We start from the raw sequence: 20,267 nt of genomic DNA on the forward strand, positions 1-20,267 counted from the left end.
TGTCCGCACCAGAGAAGTGTTAAACAACACCAGTTTCGTTTTGGTCTAACACCAGAAATATGTTTATACAACACCAATTAGTATTAAAACAGCATCGGTTTGATTCCAAACTGGCGTTGTTTCAATACTTCTCTGATGTGGAATTCAAAAATCCTTCAGTTCTTATTTACTCTATACATTATTGTAACATTTTTTTCGAATTCCTCTGACAATGTTTCTTTCGAAATATTCAACCTATTGAGAAGAGCTTCATTATTGAAGAGGAAACAAAATTGGGCATGAACAGATGTAAAACGAAATGATTGATTATTCTAAATTAAAACAATTACTTTTTCAACCATTTTTTTAAGTTAACATTTTACTCGTAGTCCTATATCTTTATTCTGAATTATACACAGTATTATCATAACCTCTTAATTGAATTCATGATTTGTCCTTGATTTTTCGTTCTGCTTTTGACATTTTGTAAATAGTTCTATGAAACAGTTCAGCAGATTGGTGTGATGACATTAATTTCATTTAAAATAAAACTCTTTTTCACAATCATGAAATTTTACCTGTCGCCCTGCAACAGCAACAACGCCATCTACGGTGAAGTTATGATAATGCTTGTATCCTCTGAAGTGAACACTCTAAAAAAAAAAACGCTTTATCCAATATTGGGTAAAATGGGACATGCATGTTGGGTAATATTTTGTAAATTTTACGCAGTGTTGCGTTGAAAAAAAAAATCGGGTAAAAAAAAATTACCCGATGTTGGGTAACATTTTACTCAGTGTTTGTAAAGTGTACCACACAGAAACAGACACGATTTCATAATTGTGAAAAAGAGCAAATTTTCTTATGTAATTTTTGTGATTATTATTATTTCTTATCAATTGATTTCACTTGAATGTAAAGAACGTTTCATGGGGATGTCACGATCCTCTCGAATTCTGTAGAAATACAAAAATAAGGGGGAGAGAGAAGACATTTAATTAGAATGGATGAGATGACGATTGGCGTGAGAAGGGTTAGGGACCACTGGTCGTGTGGGCTCCAGTGGTTAGAGCATTGGAATTCAATTCAATTCACTTTATTCACATCCATTAAAAATATACAGCATACAATATTAAATGAACAATAAGAAACAATCAATACATAAACAAATCAATATAATTACAAATAGAAAGAGTAGAACCAACATGCAGTGGATGTATGGGATTGGCAAAGGCCAAAGACCTTTCCAGGCCAATCCCCCGTGGTGCCGTGCAGACATATTACTTGGTGTTCCTCAAGGATCAGTACTAGGACCCTTATTGTTTCTTTTATAATGACTTGCCAAACGTTATAGCAATATCTTATCTTTTCTCTAATTTGCTGACGATACGATCATAATCGCAAGGTTGTGGGCTCGAATCCCAACTCTGCCATTGTCTCCACTTTAATAAAAAAGGCCCGAGAGTGATACTGTCGTCTATAACGTCAGCCACTCTGACTGATTAACCTAGACGTAAAATGTTTCTGTGCATGGTAATTGGTTATACACCAGCTTGGCGTTTACGAGCAAAATGCTGTCCTGTCGAGTTCCTACGGGAGTTACCACAAACAGAAACGGAAAGAGAGTGGGAGAGAGAGAAGGGGAGTAAAACGAGTAAAATAAAGGGGGTCGAGCGATAGAGGAAAAGGGGTATTAGCAGAGAAAGATAAAGGGGAAATACAAGGACAAGGAGAGAGAGAAAGAGAGGGGGGGGGGGTGGAGGTTGAGAGGAAGAAAGAAAAACGGAGATTGACTGAGAGGAGAGAAACTCAGACTCGGCAATTATTCTGAAGTCGGTCTAACTCTGCTAAAATTGCAAAGGTTCAAAATTCTGTTTGTATTTATTTATGTTTAGTATTTTGTTTCCTTCTGCTTTCATAATGAAGAAAAATACATCACTTAATATTCCCAGACAGTCATGAACAATTCTGGTGTCATATGAGTTGAACTTGATGTATAGAATGTGAACTGTTAGGGATTTCTGCTCCGATTGGCTCTCCATAGTTAAACCACAACTTTAAACCAGGGTTTAATTTAAACCTGAGTTCAGAATACGGGTCAGAGAGAAGATGAGAGGGGGCAGGGAGAGAGATATTAATAGAAGGTGATAGGACGATAAACTGCCAATTCGTCTTCTGTCAACTCGTCCACTCATCACATGGTCTACTTTCATTTAGTCTAATGCCATTCCATCCATCACATTTGGTCCAATCATCACTTCGTCTAATCACCATTTTGTCTATGCCCATTTCGTCTCATAACCAGTTCTAATATCTATTTCATTTTCATTCATTTTGCACAAATTACCATTTATTTCAATTAGACCGAATGTTATATGGACTAAATGGCTATTATACAAACTGGTTATTAGACGAAAATGGTGAGTGGACGAACTGATGGTAGACCAAATGATAGTAGACGAATTGGCAATCGGACAAATTGGCACTAGACGAATTGGAAATGAACCGGTTGGACGACACGAGAGATCTAGGGGGGGGGGGGGAACTTGAAGTCGAAATCATTTGTTCATAATACTTTACAATACAAAATAGCCAGGCAAATTTCACATTGGTCATTTTCTATTAAACAAACTGCTTATATGGACACAAAATGTAGATAGATAGATAGGTAGGTAGATATATAGGTAGGTAGATAGATAGGTAGGTACATGTACAGTTGTCCTCAAAATTATTCATACCCCTTGTGGAAAAACATTCTTTGGTAGATTCTTTACTTGTAAAAGCTATTATGATGTAACTTTCTTTGTATCTTTTGTCTGCTTTTTGCTATGCATGATTTGACATATGAGCTGGCAAGTCTTCATTAGCATAATAATAGATAGGGTCGAAAGTTATTTTTTGCACTTGTTCAGAATTATTCATACCCTTGCCAATACCTCAACAAAATTGTCCTTTTATGACAATGCGCATTATTTTCACTGTCCACTGGGAATGTGCTATTCTTTGTTCTATAGTTATTTCAAGATGTTCCAATGAATTAAATACCCTCTTTGTTAAACAAGCCATTAAACAATGATGGAAAATAACATCTTTCTAAAAGGGTATAAATAGAGGAAAGCATTCTGGTAATTCTCAGTTTCTGATAATAATGGCCAAGAAGAAGGAGCTCAGTGAGGACCTACGGCAACGTCTTGTGAATGCCCACATTGAGGGAAAGGGTTACAAGGCCATTTCAAAGCAGTATGACGTCCCTGTGGCAACAGTCCAGAGCATAATCAAGAAGCACAAGAGGTACAACACTGTGAAGAACCTTAGTGGGCGTGGCAGGAAGTGCAAGGTGTCTCCTAAACTTGCCAGGAAAATCTGCAGAGAGGTCAACAACAACCCCCGGACAACAACCAAGGCCCTACTTGAAACGCTTGACCGGTCAGGGACGAAGGTGTCCCGGTCCACCATCGAGCGAGTCTTGCACAAAGGAGGTCTCCATGGACGCAGGCCTCGGAAGACACCGTTGCTCAGGAAGAAACGCCTGAAGGCTCGACTGGCCTTTGCTAGAGGTCATCTGAAGCAAAATCCAAGCTTTTGGTCAACCATCCTGTGGTCTGATGAGACGAAGTTGGAGTTATTTGGCCATATGGATGTTGAATACGTCTGGAGGAAGAAAGGGGAAGCATACAATCCAAAGAACACTGTGCCAACCGTCAAGCATGGTGGTGGGCACATAATGCTATGGGGATGTTTCTCTTCCAGTGGCACAGGGAACCTCGTTAGAGTCAAAGGAATCATGAAAAAGGAGGATTACATCCAGATCCTTGATGAGAACTTGAAGGAATCTGCCGAAAAACTCCAGCTTGGCCCCAACTGGAAGTACCAACAAGACAATGACCCAAAGCATACCGCCAAGCTGGTGAAGAAATGGTTCAAGGACCATGATGTCAACGTCCTAGAATGGCCAAGTCAGAGTCCTGACCTGAATCCGATCGAGAACTTGTGGCGAGATCTGAAAGTCAGAGTGATGGCTAGGAACCCGACCAACCTGACACAGCTTGAGGCCTACGCCAAGGAAGAATGGGCCAACATCCCGCAGGAGACGTGCAGGAAGCTTGTGGACACTTACAGGAATCGTCTAGAAGCAGTCGTAAAGAACAAAGGCTATGCTATTGACTATTAATGAAAGACATTGGACTCAGAAAACCTAGGATATGAATAATTTTGAACATGACATTGTTTGAATATCTATGAATAAAATACCCCTGAAAAGAGAAATTTCTTGAATTGTGCATTGTTGTTATTCTTTCACTAGTAGGTCACACATAAATCATAGAGAAAATTGATAAAATGCATTAATTTCATCACAAACATGAAAAATCACAAATATCAACAAAGGTATGAATAATTTTGAGGACGACTGTAGATAGGTAGATAGATAGATAGATAGGTAGATAGATAGGTAGATAGATAGATAGATAGGTAGGTAGGTAGGTAGGTAGGTAGGTAGATAGGTAGGTAGGTAGGTAGATAGGTAGATAGATAGATAGATAGATAGGTAGATAGGTAGGTAGGTAGATAGATAGGTAGGTAGGTAGATAGATAGATAGATAAATAAAATGGTTTATTTGGTAAAACTCATACATCATGGCAGCCAAGCCGAATTGTCATGCTTTTACATATAATTTTTTTTTAAATCAATATATTAAAATAGGAATACATATCATTGAAATGAATAATAATTAATAACCGCAAATATTGTTGAATAGAAATACCTAATAGTATGATAACTATGCAAATTCATTAATAATTGCATTGGGATAATGGCATAATTGAAATAAATTGAAACTGAATTAAAGTAAAGGTTAATTGATAAATATATTTATAAGCATTGATTTTGAAAAGTAGTTAAATGTGAGATTGCGGCAATAATGAAATGATATTAATTACATCTCTAAGATCTTATCTTTAGCCAACTCTGTCTTGATGGGCGTTGTAATTTTGAGAGAAAGATTTTTTTACTATTTCACAGTGTTTAATGAATCGCCCATTTGCCGGGAAGGTCGACTGGTAAACAGTGCAAATTTATACACTTTGCTTAACTTCAGCATTTAGTATAATATAGGGAATGTCTTCGGCTTTAATATGCTTTTCTTATATTCCAACAAACAAAACGTTTTTAAAACGTTCAAAGGCTTTTTTAAACACCTAAAGGATTTTATAACATATTCACAACGTTCAAGATAATTACGAAAAGTCCAAAGAATTTTAAATGTTTTCGCAACGTCTGTTTTACATGTTTCATATCCTTTAGACTTTTTTCATTACGTTTAAACACTTTCCAAGAAAATCTATGAAATATGAAGACATTTTCAGGACTTTCCAAATGCTCTCGCTATATAGGCCCGTATTCTGAAGTCGAGTTTAACTTAAACTCAGGTTTAAAGTTGTAGTTTAAGTATGGGAAGCCATAAGTATCAAAATGTTTATTAAGTTGTATGTTTCTTATGCTTACTGTGCTCTTTCCTGATTCATCGATGGGGAATGCAGTCATCTATTTATACTTCCTAGGCAATTATGAATGATTTGAGAGCCAAATGAGCTGAAATATGATATCTCTACTTTTAGTGATTTATGTAACAATTGGCTGTCCATAATAAAACCACAACTTTAAACCTGAGTTTAAGATAAACCTGACTTCAGAATACGGGCCATAGTCTATAGAAGCAAGGACTTGTTCCCGTGTTCTGAAGTCGGGTTTAACTTAAACTCAGGTTTAAGTATGGGAGGCCAAGCGTATTTAATTTTTGTATTAAGTTGTATGGTTCTTAATATGTTTACTGCGCTCTTTCCTGATTCATCGATTGGAGACAATCATCTATACACAATTATGAATGATTTAAGAGCCGAATTAACTGAGTATGATTTATCTACTGTTAGTGATTATGTAACAATTGACTGTCCATACTTCAACCACAACTTTAAACCTGGGTTTAAGTTAAACCCGACTTCAGAATACGGGCCATGGCGTGTAAATGATTTGGAAGCGTTTTAGCAAGTTCAAAGGGGTCCACAAAGAGTAAGATTCATTTGGAAATGTTTTTGAAAGTCATATGAATGTTGGGTGATTTATGGGAGTATATTTTCATGATCATGATGGATAGAACAAAGTGTCACACAGTCTGGGGCCCGTTGCAGAAAGAGTTGCGTTTAAACGCAAGCCAAAATATCAATTGCAAGTCCCAAATGCGCGCTGTTGATTGGTTGAAAATCAAGTTGCGCATGATTTTTAGAGTTGCGTTTGATTGCAACTCTTTCTGCAACGGGCCCCTGATCACACTGTGTTGACATAGTGAAGATATTTTCACACTGTGGACACTTCAACAGTGTGACTGTTCACAGTGTGTTCACATGGCCGACTATCTGGATATGTGATTCACATTGTCCAAATGCTCAAATGTAACAGTATGAAGGTGATTTCATATTGTGTTCCACACTGTGACCACACTGTGGGGAAACCTAGACGGGTGATTAAATTTCAAAAGACTGTTGAATTTGAGCATTCTAACAGTGTGAAGATATTTTCACACTGTAGACACTTCAATAGTGTGATTGTTCACAGTGTGTTCACATGGCCGACTATCTGGATATGTGATTCACATTGTTCAAATGCTCAATTTCAATAGTGTGAAGGTGATTTCATATTGTGTTCCACACTGTGACCACACTGTGGGGAAACCTAGACGCGTGATTAAATTTCAAAAGACTGTTGAATTTGAGCATTCTAACAGTGTGAAGATATTTTCACACTGTAGACACTTCAATAGTGTGATTGTTCACAGCGTGTTCACATGGCCGACTATCTGGATATGTGATTCACATTGTTCAAATGCTCAAATGTAACAGTGTGAAGGTGATTTCATATTGTGTTCCACACTGTGGGGAAACCTAGACGCGTGATTAAATTTCAAAAGACTGTTGAATTTGAGCATTCTAACAGTGTGAAGATATTTTCACACTGTAGACACTTCAATAGTGTGACTGCTCACAGCGTGTTCACATGGCCGACTATGTGGATATGTGATTCACATTGTTCAAATGCTCAAATGTAACAGTGTGAAGGTGGTTTCATATTGTGTACCACACTGTGACCACACTGTGGGGAAACTTAGACGCGTGATTAAATTACCTGAATACGTGATGTGTCCGTTCAGATCTTCATCGACCTCTTCGATCATCTCGTCGACGTCGCGGTCGTTCGCTTTGATTCCGAAATCGACCAAGACCTCCTGTAGATCCGATGCACTGCTGGTTAAAATGGTAGTTTGAGTTGGGGGGGGGGTTGTAAAAAAAGGTTTTTAGTCAGCACTTTTTTTGTAAAGCGTGTTGTCCATCGTTGACTGTGTGTTATAAATCGAGGACGAATTACCCTCAAATTTTATTAGTGTAGACTCAGACTCCAAAGGCGACAACACACCTTGCGATTGGTCTGCTATTCCATTTTGAAATAAAACGTAAGAGTGACTACGATTTGAAACTAATTTGGCCTTTACTCCAAAATAAAGACTTACAAAATGGTTATACTAATATTCTTTCAATTAAATTAAACCTCAAATAAAATGACATATTCAATTAACATTTTCAAAAAATTAGCCAAATGCGATTTGTTCCAAAATCGGATCTCGAACAGTCGTAATTCGGTGTGCGATGGCCTTAAGATGTTTTTGCCAGGAAAAGAATCTGTTTTGCTGCTTGGTAACATAATTATTGTGATATAAATCTGTTATCATTCGACTGAGTCTATATTGCAAGACTACATGAATACACTGCTCCGTATGTTGCATTATGGGTAATGATTCTGACCAGTGGCCGGTCGTGTTATTAAGGCTGTTGGTTCGTATGCCCTTTAAAGGGTCTATTAAAAAAAATCCCAAGTCCGTATTAAACGTAGGAGCTAGGAAGAGCCCAAGCAACCATAATATTTTCAAATCGATACCTAACCGGTTTTATAACGTCCATTACCACTTGTTAACCGTCTAAAATGGACGTTTAAAAAGTACACGCTACGTTCAAGTAAGAAGGATTTGTGGAAATCATTTTCGAAACTTTAACGAACTTACAGAATCAAACGTCCCTTACAAAATATATGTGAAGCATTCTCGGGGGTAAAAAACAAAGATAACGTTTTGTGGGACTTGTTTCTTTTTATCTTTTTAAATGTGGTAATTCTATATATTATATATTACTTGTGCATGTGCTGGTAAATTGGCTATATATAATATTGCAGTATTCATTTTCTCAGTATAACAATTATCATGATATCGTTATAATTTCATCATTGCTTTAACTATTACCAGCCCACATGCCCCCTCCTCCTCCACACACACTTTCCAGAAGCAGAGTTGTTGACGCCCTCTACGGGTAACTGACCTGATGGTTCCCCTGTTATGCTTGTCGAAAACCTTGAACATGTCTTTCAGGTCGGGCTCGGAATCCTCCTCCTTCATAAGTGATAAAAAGTCTGAGTAGGTCAGGGAAGTTTTCTCTGAAAATTGTAAGAAAAGAAGAATAAAATGATGTCATTGATGCCACTACTGCAAGAAATGAAAATGGTGGTGATGATGATCAGTGGCGTAACTACGGGGGGGGGGGCATGGGGGGCACGTGCCCCCCCCCCCCCAAAAAAAAAAAAAAAAAAAAAAAACGGGGAAAAGGAGAAAAAGAGGGAAAAAGAAAGAGAAACGTAGTGGGGAAAGAAGAAATTGTTGTTTATCATAGTATCATATTATATTATGTTATATAACGTAAGAAGCATTTTTTACAACTTTATGAAACATTATTTGCTTACTTGTGTCTTCATTGTTCCTAGTGCTCGCATAGACTTTACAACGAGATATATAAACCTGCTGTACTAAAGCCTCCCGTTTTCAAATCAATATACAACAAAATAATATATTTCCTCGCAATTAGAGTTATTACTGTTTTAAGTAGTGATATATTCTTCTTTTTCATGACTACTGAAAGTTATTGCCCTATTTTAAGGTCTTAATATAAAACATTTTTCCTGTCCGTGCTAACGTTCGCATTAGTGGATTGGTGAAATTTTTGCTCTACATGAACTACTAAAGTCAGTCCTTAAAATGTCAATTTTTCTGATCTGAATATCAAAAAAAAAATTAGCTCGCGCTTCGCGCTCGCATCATTTGGTTAGTGAAATACGTGGGGTCTTAGTGAATTCCTACAAACAATTCTTGGAATGCCCCTCTTCATGTCTGAATTTCCTAGATTTTCAGCTCGCGCTTCGCGCTCGCAGTGTTTCATTAGTGAGATGCGTATAATAATCATGATTACAATGACTTCAAAAAGTGCTCCATGTGTTTAGATGTAATTCTAAAAAAATCAGCAAGCGCTTGGCACTCGCATTAGATGACTATGATGAGATATGTATACTCTGACTTAATGGATTCGTAACTATAGTCCTTAAAATATCCATGTTTGTGGTCAATATATACACAAATTTCAGCTCGCGCTTCGCGCTCGCATCATTTGGTTAGTCAAATACGTAGGGTCTTAGAGAATTCCTACAGACAACCCTTAGAATGCCCCTCTTCAGTTCTATATTTCCTAAATTTTCATCTCGCACTTTTGCGCTTGCAGTATTTGATTAGTAAGATGCGTATGTTAATCATGATTACATGACTACAAAAGGTGCTTTATGACTGTGTTTAGATGTAATTCTAACAAAATCAGCAAAGGATGGCAATAGCATTAGATGACTATGGTGAGATATTTATACTCTTAATGGATTCTAAAATATAATCCTTAAAATTTCCTTGTTTAGGGTCAATATATACAAAAATTTTAGCTCACGCTTCGCGCTCGCATTGTTTGTTTAGCGAGACAGTTAAGTATCATGATTACAAAACAATTCGCTTATAATGTCAATTTTTAGGGTTCAGTATCAAAAATTTTCAGCTCGCGCTTCGCGCTCGCATTATTTAATCAGTGAGATACATATCCGTTTGATGGCACTGCATGTCCTTAAAATATCTCTATTAGGTCAGTATACCTGACAAATGAGCGCGCTTCGCGCGCTCTCTAAGTGACCCGAAATTTTTGCTGGTGCCCCCCAATGCCGTGACCCACGGTACGCCACTGATGATGATGATGCCTGATGATGGCGATGGCGATGATGTTAATGATGATTATGGAGATGATGATGCCTGGTGATGATGAGGTTGATGAAGATAATGATGATGAAGATGACGATGAAGATGAAGATAATGATGATGATAATAATGCCTGATGATGATGATGATGATGTTGATGATGGTGATATGAGGATGATAGTAATGGTGATAGTAGTAGTAGTAGTAGTAGTAGTAGAAGTAGTAGAAGTAGTAGTAGTAGTAGTCATGGTAGTAGTAGTAGTAGTAGTAGTAGTAGTAGTAGTAGTAGTAGTAGTAGTAGTAGTAATAATAATAATAATAATAAAATAATGGTAATACAAACAAAATTGATAAAAAAGGCATAACCGAAATGCACTCCAACAAATAAAATTGTCATTTGCTACAAGTAAATTGATTATAATGGGAATACGAAATACCGAACGTATACAAATGACGTCCTTTACTCCTTAGTGAAAAGAAAAAAAATAAAATTCTTGAAACACAATAATCGCACGAATGTGTAAATACCTTTATTTCCCGTAACTTCATGGATCATGTCTATAATTTCTTCTTCTGTTGGTAAGAATCCACATGACCTCAATGCTCTGTTGACGTCATCAACTCCTATCTCTCCGGTTGATTCATTGGCAAAAAGCGAGAAGATATTTTCTAGCCCTGGGTAGAGAGAGACAAAAAATGAACTACAAGATGTATGGCCTTAGTTGTTGCTACCTCTATAATGAGACGAACACCATCAACTGGATGCTGCTGCTACTACATAATATTCATCGTCGTCGTCCTAATCCTCCTCCTCTTCTTCTTTTTCCTTTTCTCCTCCTCTTTCTTCTTCTTCTCCTTCTTCTTCTTCTTCTCCTCCTTGTTTTTTCTTATTCTTCTACTTCTTTCTTCTTCTTCTTCTAATCTGTAATTTTTTTATTGTAAATAAAGTTTTACATTGAAACATTAGAAAGTCTTCATGTATTACCTTCGAGCAGCGAATCTGTTTTGTGTGTGTGTGTGCGGTGGGTGTGCACAGGTGGAAATCCCGGGGGGGGGGGATGTCCCCACCAATATGAGAGGTATATGTGAGTTAGGTGTTATCTACTTCATCAGTTGTTTTGGATGGAATTTCATCGTTATTATCTTAAATTTTAATCATTCAAGTGTTATTATATTATTGGTTATTATGTTCAGTACATTTACAGTATAGCATCGATGAGAGTAAGAGAAGTCTAGTCACCAAAATATTCACACTGTTCATTTAATTGAAATTTATTAAACCGACATGAATGAGAAACCACTAAAGGACTCGTCCACCCCAGCAAAAAAGTTGATTTGAATAAAAAGATAAAAAAAATCAACCAAGTATAACACTGACAAATTCAGTCAAAATCGGATATAAAAACGTTACGACATTTGAAAGTTTCGCTTAATTTCACAAAACAGTTAATATATGCACAACCTGGTCGGTATGCAAATGAGGAGACTGATGACGTCAAACACTCACTATTTCTTTTTATTGCATTATATGAAATATGAAATATTGTACTTATATTCTCATTGTCGAGTAAAGCAATTAGTAATCCCTCCCTGAACATTTATATATCATTCATATATGTACTGTTTTATTGTTCAACTTGATAGAAATACATTTTGTTTACATGCAAATATACAAATTACAACACAGAAGGAATTACACATAATCAGGGAGAGACAAATACAAAATATTGGCGTATTAAAATAATAAAAAAAGAGATCATTGTTAAAATAAAAACAACAAGTAGGCATAATCAGTGTAATTATCATCATTTTAAAACTGTTAGATGAGTAAAAGTATTAGGTCATAAACTTGAAGCATAATTCACATATAAAAATTCACAACTCTGCATTGACCGTGTTGTCGATACTATTATTGTAATTATTATAATTGCTGTTATATCATTATCATATCATTACTATTACTATTTTCATTAGTATTATTACTACAACTATCATTACTCTTTACAATTGTGGCAGTTTTGTATTGTATTTATGAGGAAACATACATGGCAATATTGAAGGGTAAGTGTAATTCTGCAATTAGGTGACTTGTTCTCGATTTAATGGTTCAGAAGACGAACTGAGAAAGGAATTTCCGTAACGGCTTGTTCTTGCCTTAACTGATTCCCACCTTCTTCCACTGCGAAGTAGTTTGACTATTGCTTGGGCTTTGTCAACAATCTTTCCTTCACGTATCCACTGGCGGCGGAAGCCAAAAATTTTAGAGGGGGACCACAATTTTTTTTGACAAGCAAAAAAACAAACAAAAAAACGAATATCAACCAAAAACGTTAGGGGAACGCAGGAAACTACAGTTACAAGCAAAAAAAAAGAAAGAAAAAAAGTTTATCAACAAAAACTTAGGGGGGATCGTCCCCCAACTCAAATTTAGGGGGGGATACGCCTATGCACATATCACATCCAAATCTACAACATTGTACAATGCTGCTGCACTTCATAATCCTATTAGCCCGTTTCGCGACATGTGGAATGAGCATTGTTTGATACCATATGGTTCAATCAATTTGGTCCTTATTGTCAAATCTGCATGTAAACAAATAAATGATTGTATAATATTCAACAATAAAATATAGATATTGAGTAAGTGATATCATCGTCTGCCTAATTTTGTATGTTACTGAGCTGTGCATATCACTTTCTTTTGTGAAGAATAAGCAAAACTTTAAAATGTCATAACTTTTATTTCATATCCGATTTGGATGAAATTTGTCAGTGTTGTTCTAGTTTGATACTTCTCTATTTATTCAATTCAACATTTTTTCTTGGGTGGACTTGACCTTTAGTTCACCCTGAAGAAACCTCTATTGTAAAAATAGCAGAAAGAAAAATGTTGGTGAAGGTTTGAGGAAAATCCGTTTAAGAGTAAGAAAGTTATTAGAGTTCAAAGTTTTGGATTTGTGACGTCATAAACGAGCGGCTGCTCCATATGGTGTGTAATATAAAATGTATGAATTTCAAATTGTGTATGGTTCCTGATGACTTAATTTTGTTTTCTATTCATGATCGGGTGTTAAATGATTTGTCTATTGATATACAAAAGGTACAGTGAAAACCATTTTCAATTTTCTGAGAAAATGACATTTTTTTTATTTTTTACCATTTGATTTGATTTTATTGATTTCCATTTCACAACATAAGTATGATAAATATAACATGACAAGGTCGAAAATACTGCGAAACATAATAAAATATATATAACATAATCTTAGCCTTAAGGAACACAATTCAACAAATAAAAAAAACCTAATATGACTATTCGCTATGTAGGAATTGTGCTCGCATATGACGTCACCAATCAAATAATTACAATTTCTAATAACTTTTTTTTATTATTTGATGAATCTTTCTCAAACCTTCGGCAATATTTTTTATCATTTTTCTGCTATTTTTACAATAAGCTTTTTGTCAGGGTGAATTTCCCCTTTAAATGCTACTTTACCATTGTTTTCCTCTGACTTCACGGAGCGTTCCTACGGAAAAGATAAGATCGTTTAAAAAAACTGAACAATTAAGAGTTAAACACTGGCGAATGGGGGAAGTTATAGAATCATGACAATGACACGTACTGTCATAGACCATGGGCGGAAATCCCGGGGGGGGGGGGGGGAACGTGCCCCCCCCCCCTACTCAAAACAGTAGGAGGGACATAAAATCAAATGTCCCCCTACTATTTCTGGTCTTTTATGATGGTAAGAAATTCATTATTCAAAATCAAAAAATATATATTAGGACTAGATGACCTTACTTTTGGGTTGATAACCTTTTTTTTGTTTGTTTGCTTGTCAAAATTTCTGGGAAACATTTCCGCCCCTGTCATAGACGTTAAAAATTTGGAATTTCCAAATTATCTCGGGATTCACAAATAGATCCGTTACCTTTTACACACGTAAGACGGAAGTGGGATTGTGGTATTCATACATCACAAAAAACAAAAAAAGTATAAGAACAAAATAAAATAACGATTTTGGTTTTGCGGAAATGAAAGCTATCACTTTTTAATCATCATTATCATTTTTTGTTTGATTCTTGTCCGTTTTATGTGATTGCGTTATGGCATATTCATTATAGAAGAGGAACAGATCTTCACAAATTCATATTGTTTTGATGCCGAAGTTTATACTGTGAAATTAATATTACCGATTAAAAAAGAACATTTTATCATCAGAATTGATGTAGTCAAGTCAGTACATTTAAAGAAATTAAAACAGGATTTTGCCTCTTGATCGTGATGACAGAAAAAAAATATATAAGAAGTTAAATTTGAATTGAAATGCTACTTCATTTCTTAAATAAATTAGACCTACAACGACCAAGACAGCAAACAAAACAATAAAAAGAAATTCGTATCTGAAAAAAAAAAAAAATAATAGGCCTCATAATTACATAATTATATCCTATATTTACATATAACACAATATCTGTCGAATCGTGGGCGATGTGGCGTGCGCCTGCAGCTGTGGGGAAGTTACAAATTGATGCAGAGGTTCGAGCCCTGGTCACGTCTTTCGGATGGTGACGTTAAAGGTCGGTCCCAGACGTAAATAATCATATCTGATTGATACACGTCTGACAAAACTCAAACACACACACACACAGAGTGGTTTATCTTAAAAGCTTAGATATCGAATCAGGTTTTGCATTTAGATTAAAATATAAATTTTCCTGAGCAAAATAATCCAGTGAGATTAATAGTCTCAATTGTTGAAAATAAAAATAAAAAGAAATACTGTTAATAGAAAAAAAGAAGGAAGAAATAAATAAATAAAAATGAATGAATGCATGAATAAAGAAAGAAATAAAGGGGAAAAAGAAATAAAGGAAGAAATAAGAAAAGAAAAAACAGACAGAAAGAAAGAAAAATGAATGAATGAATGAATGCATGCATGTATTAAAGAAAGAAAGGGGAAAAAGAAAGGGAGGAAGAAAGAAATACAGAAAGAGAAAGAAAGAAAATTAAAAAAAGGAAAGAAAGCATAAAAGAAAGAAAAATAAATAAATACAAAGAGCCATTTAAAAAAAAGAAAGACTAAAGTAATAATTTCTCCATTTCAAAGAAAATAGTGTACAAAATCTATGACAGTGTTCCAGAATACCAATATACTAATACCCAGTCATTCCAATGAGCGAATTGGGAGGCATTTGACAGTGATATGCGCTATCATAAGCATATTAATATTATCATTATGGGAAAGAAAATTGTTTATTCTAGTAAAATTGTTGTAACTTACCATTTTATCGATTATGTTTCAGTCTGGTGCCTTAATAGGATCTCGAATACAAAAGTTCGATCAGTAGTTTCCTTGATAAAAGTTTAGCTAGAGCGATTGGGGTGAGTTGTGAAAATGATTTGCAAAGCAATTATACAACAGTCAAAATGAAAAGGTAAAATCGAGACCTAATTATTCGTTGTGATTTCGGAGCTATTATCAGACGAGGTGCGCATTCGATTGAGAAAGATAACTGCATGCCTATCGATTTGGACATCGATTTTATATCGATTTCAATGCTTGAGCGATCGGGATGACTCGTGAAAACGATTTTCAAAGTAATTAATAATTACTTTGCAAATCATTTTGTTGTACGATATACAACAATCAAAATGAAAAGGTAAAACCGAGAGCTAATCTCTCGTTATGATGGAGCTATTAGGATGAGGTGCACATTCGCATATAGGCCGGCAGCGGAAGGGGGGGGGATGGGGGACGTGTCCCCCCTAAATTTTCGGTGGGGGGACGTCCCCCCTAAATCTTGTGTTTTTTTTTGCTTGTCATTTTTTTCCTGCGTCCCCCCCTAAATTGACGTGGACCCCCTGAAACTTGAGTGGTCCCCCCTAAAATTTAGGTTGATGACCTTTTTTTTTGGCTTGTCAAATAATTTTTGTTAGCCACTCCTAAAATTTAGGTTGATAACCTTTTTTTTTTGGCTTGTCCAATTTTTTACATGTGTCCATCACAAAATTTTAGGTGGACTCCCCCTAAATTTGTTGGCTTCCGCCGCCAATACACATTCGTCGATTGAGAAAAATAACTGGGCTATCGATTTGGGTATCGATTTCAGTGCGCCGAGCCAGACAGAGAAACAAAAAAGAAAGAAAAAAATGTATTGAACAGAAAACAAAGGAAGAAACAATTTTTTACCTGTGTCCATCATAAAAATTCAGGTGGACTCCCCCTAAATTTGTTGGCTTCCGCCGCCAATACACATTCGTCGATTGAGAAAAATAACTGGGCTATCGATTTGGGTATCGATTTCAGTGCGCCGAGCCAGACAGAGAAACAAAAAAGAAAGAAAAAAATGTATTGAACAGAAAACAAAGGAACAAACAAAACCGCAACAAACTTTAGTAACCTTGAAGTTTCAGAACATCCGCAGTACACAGAAAACATATCGGTATAACCAGCCAACAATTTTGTTGGGGTACAGAGTAGTGCATTGTTCAAAATTTATAAACAAATATAAAAAAAAATAAAATAAAAAGAGTTGCAAGTGAGGGAAGAGCGTGTGCGAAAATTTATACAATTTTATAATAAAATCATTTCTTGGTGGTAGACATATTAATCAACAAATTTATTTTACTGCTTTTTCTTTCCCATAATGGCGCCTTTTTTATTGGTCGGTTATACTTCTCATTTTCATTGATTTATTATTCATATATTTATTTGTTACTTAATACTTATTTATCTATCTAATTTCTCTTTGGAGGGGGGGGGGGGTCGTGTCCAATGCCCCTATAATGTTGTGTAGGGCCTACGGAAAACCATTTCATGATGATGACGTCATAACTCCAAAACAAAAATGACGATTTCACCCAATATCCGCGAAGCAAGGATGATTCCCGTTATAAGGTTAGAAGCGTCGGTTTCTTTCCAATTCGTCCAATTCCCAAATCGTCTCCTATCATTTGGCCTACCATCAATATGTAGGCCTACATTATCCACATGATCTAATTGCAATTTCGTCCACTCACCATTTCGTCTAATAACCAGTTGATCCAATAGCCATTTAGTCCATATTGCATTTGGTCTAATTTGGTCTACTGAAGACGGACAGTCAACCTGTCCGAAACGTCGAGTCTCTCTACTACTCATCATCTCTACTCGCCGACTCAAGCCAGCATCTCCTCATCAGCTCTACTACTCAAGCTGTTCTCACTCAACATTCCTTCTGGTTTACAGTCCTTTTCAGGACTATTTTCAAGAAAGAATACTCTACTCTCAAGTCTCCACTTTCTCGCCTATCCACTTCTTCTCTTCTTCTATCCAATGTTTCTATAACACTCCACATGGTGTACCGTAAACCACATCAGCAATTGTACATGCCACCATGCAAACCTTCAAACAACATCTAATTGGACTAAGTATTAATTGTGCAAAATGAATGAAAAATAAAATGAATATTAGACCAACCGGTTATAAGACGAAATGGCGATTAGACGAAGTAAATAAACCGTTCAATCGAGGTTCGAGCCCTGGTCACGTCTTGCGGATGGCGACGTCAAAAGGTCAGTCCCAGACGTAAATAATCATATCTGATTAATACACGTCTGACAAAACTCAATTTCCAGGGGCGAATGCTGGCATGAGCAAAGGGAGATGCACATCCCGGCGAGGTGGAACTAAAGAATCATGAATATATATTGGTGGTTTGAGGAAAAGCTATTAAAATAAATTTGATTAAAAATTAAAATAAAAGATGAAAGTTATTAGAATTTTAAGTTTTGTATTTGTGACGTCATAAGCAAGCAGCTGACCCATATGTTATGTAATATAAAATGCATACAAAATTTTATTTGTTCGTGATGACTTATATTTGTTTTCTTTTTAGAAACGGGTGTAAAATGATTTGTCTATTGCTATACTGAAGGTACAATAAAAACCATTTTCAATTTTCTGATATCTCGATTTTATGCCATACAATATGTAGGAAAGCTCCCCACATAGGACGTCACAAATCAAATCATTAAAAATTCTGATAATTTTGTATTCATTGATGGATTTTTCTCAAACCTTCGGCAATAGTTTTGTTGTTTTTTTGCTCTTTTTACAATAAAGTTTTTGTCAGGGTGAACTTCCCCTTTAACATCTCCTTTTATAGATAAGGTAAATAGACTATAATGTACATAATACAACATGATCTCGATGCAAGGTGAAAACTATTGATACAACACACAAATCACTTATACACACAAATAACAAAACAGACATCTCTAAACAATACATACATGAATATGCACTTTTTTAATATTTTATATAGAAAAGAAGATATATGCAATATAATCTGAATATCTTTACAACTTTGTAATTATATATATAATTGCTTTAAATTGAAATAACATGCAAAGAAGAGGAAAGCCAACTGCTCTGATGATGATGTATTCGAAGATAGAAATATAACATTCTGATTATAACTTGGTCCAGATTCATAAATTGTTTATTATTCCAATAAACATAGAACAAAATTGTTAGGGGCTGAGAGTGAGAGAGGGAGAGAGAGGGGGGGGGGGGGGAACGTATTACAAACGTATTATAAATAAGTCACAAGATAAAAGATATATATTTCATCTATGAGAACATTTTCAGGTGACATCAAATGGTACAACATTACAATACATGTAGTCATTAACATGTGAATTAGGTTGCCATGGTTATTTATGCTTCTTATTATTGTGAATTTCTTCCACAATTGTTCATTAAGTCCATTTTGTCATTCCAATGCCATTTTTTCATGATTCCGTGCCTGCGTTATATGCTGCTTTTCTTTTCCCATTCAATATAAAAATACATTCGTATCTGTATTACCTCCATTTCATATAGGGTGCTACATAAGCACTCGCCCGGGGAAAGTAAAAGTTAGAGTCGGGCAAGTGTTTTAAAGTAAAGACCAGAACTACTTGCCCGAATTGGGCAAGCAAAATTCTCACAGAATGACCAAAATTAGGGTCGATATATGATATTGACCCTAATTTTGGTCATGGCAGGCAAAATAAAATCACCTTGGAAAAAGAAATGCAATAATAAGGTAGATCAATTCATGTCAAAAGAGAAAAAAAGGTCAACGGTTTCAACACAACCGCAAAACTTTCTTTTGAAGATGCACATGTAAAACTTTTTTTAAAGGGTTTTTCAGGCAAGTAAAAAGATTTTTGGGCAAGTATATTCCAACTATTTCAAAATTTACTTGCCCAAATGGGCAAGTGCTTCTAAAAAGTTACGTAGCACCATATTCTACTTACATAATTAATGGTGTGGTTTACCATAGTAACAGCATTACAAGTAACATGATTCAGAACTATAACGGCAAGTAAAATAAGAGTTCAAGTAGGCCTACCATGTCAACCGGGGGGGGGGGGGGGGGGCAAAGAAAATTAATAGATGTCCACATTTAGAAAGCATCATAAAAATATTTTAGATTCTTACTTTGTCGATTTAAACAGGAACTGAACTTGATTTGATTGGCAAGAAATGTCATAATTTCATGATTTGAGGTATTTCACAAGGGGGAAGAAGTCAAGTCACCCATAACCATCTATTTGTCTTAGACACCTTTCTCATTACCATTTCTAAAACTAGTTTACTGGAAACCGATTCAGGACACCAGTTTGGAAGATCGCTTTGCTAGCGTTCCCACTTCATCCCACAAAAGTGGTTTTAAAAATCACAATGGGGAATAATCATGTTATCAATGCGCTCATATCTTGGGGCCCCAAGGACCGATTCTCACCAGCTTTGGGTTGCGGGGGTTTTTCATCATGGCCACAGAGGTATGGTATAGAAACAATTCAAAGAATCCTTGCACCTGATTAGTTGAGAGCAAATACGTCTAACATAATGACCTTGACCAATTCTCCTACAACCTTTCATCTTGACTTGACTGAAGCAAAATGTTCTAGCGGATCTTGAATGACACATAAGTCAAAAGTCATGTTGTTGTATTGTACAGTCTGGTTTCCGGTAGGTAGGATTGATCATGTCATGAATCTCGTCCATATATCAATTATATGCTTTTCACATTGCATTTCCTTAACCCCATACTATCTTTTTTTTTCGATTAACACAGTCTTTCTTAACCCCA

General features: G+C 35.8%; 1 protein-coding gene across 1 annotated transcript; it reads right to left on the minus strand.

Moving 5' to 3' along the window:
- Nucleotides 1–881: 881 nt before the first annotated feature.
- Nucleotides 882–15,474, minus strand: LOC121417468 (calmodulin-2/4-like). Its single transcript, XM_041611188.1, has 6 exons — nucleotides 15,425–15,474; nucleotides 13,636–13,666; nucleotides 10,665–10,811; nucleotides 8,398–8,512; nucleotides 7,157–7,272; nucleotides 882–935 (listed from the first exon to the last, which is right to left on the minus strand). Exons 1-6 carry the CDS (start codon nucleotides 15,425–15,427, stop codon nucleotides 907–909), a joined length of 441 nt encoding a protein of 146 aa, XP_041467122.1. The 5' UTR covers nucleotides 15,428–15,474; the 3' UTR covers nucleotides 882–906.
- Nucleotides 15,475–20,267: the final 4,793 nt, after the last annotated feature.

Source organism: Lytechinus variegatus, chromosome 6 (genome assembly GCF_018143015.1).
Source record: "Lytechinus variegatus isolate NC3 chromosome 6, Lvar_3.0, whole genome shotgun sequence".
Taxonomy (NCBI): Eukaryota; Metazoa; Echinodermata; class Echinoidea; order Temnopleuroida; family Toxopneustidae; genus Lytechinus; species Lytechinus variegatus.

Coding starts and splice junctions, on each gene's coding strand:
- LOC121417468 (XM_041611188.1), bottom strand. Junction 10,812..13,635: donor GAAGTCAGAGGAAAACAATG/GTAAAGTAGCAT, acceptor CTCTCTACCCAG/GGCTAGAAAATATCTTCTCG. Junction 8,513..10,664: donor TGAAGTTACGGGAAATAAAG/GTATTTACACAT, acceptor TACAATTTTCAG/AGAAAACTTCCCTGACCTAC.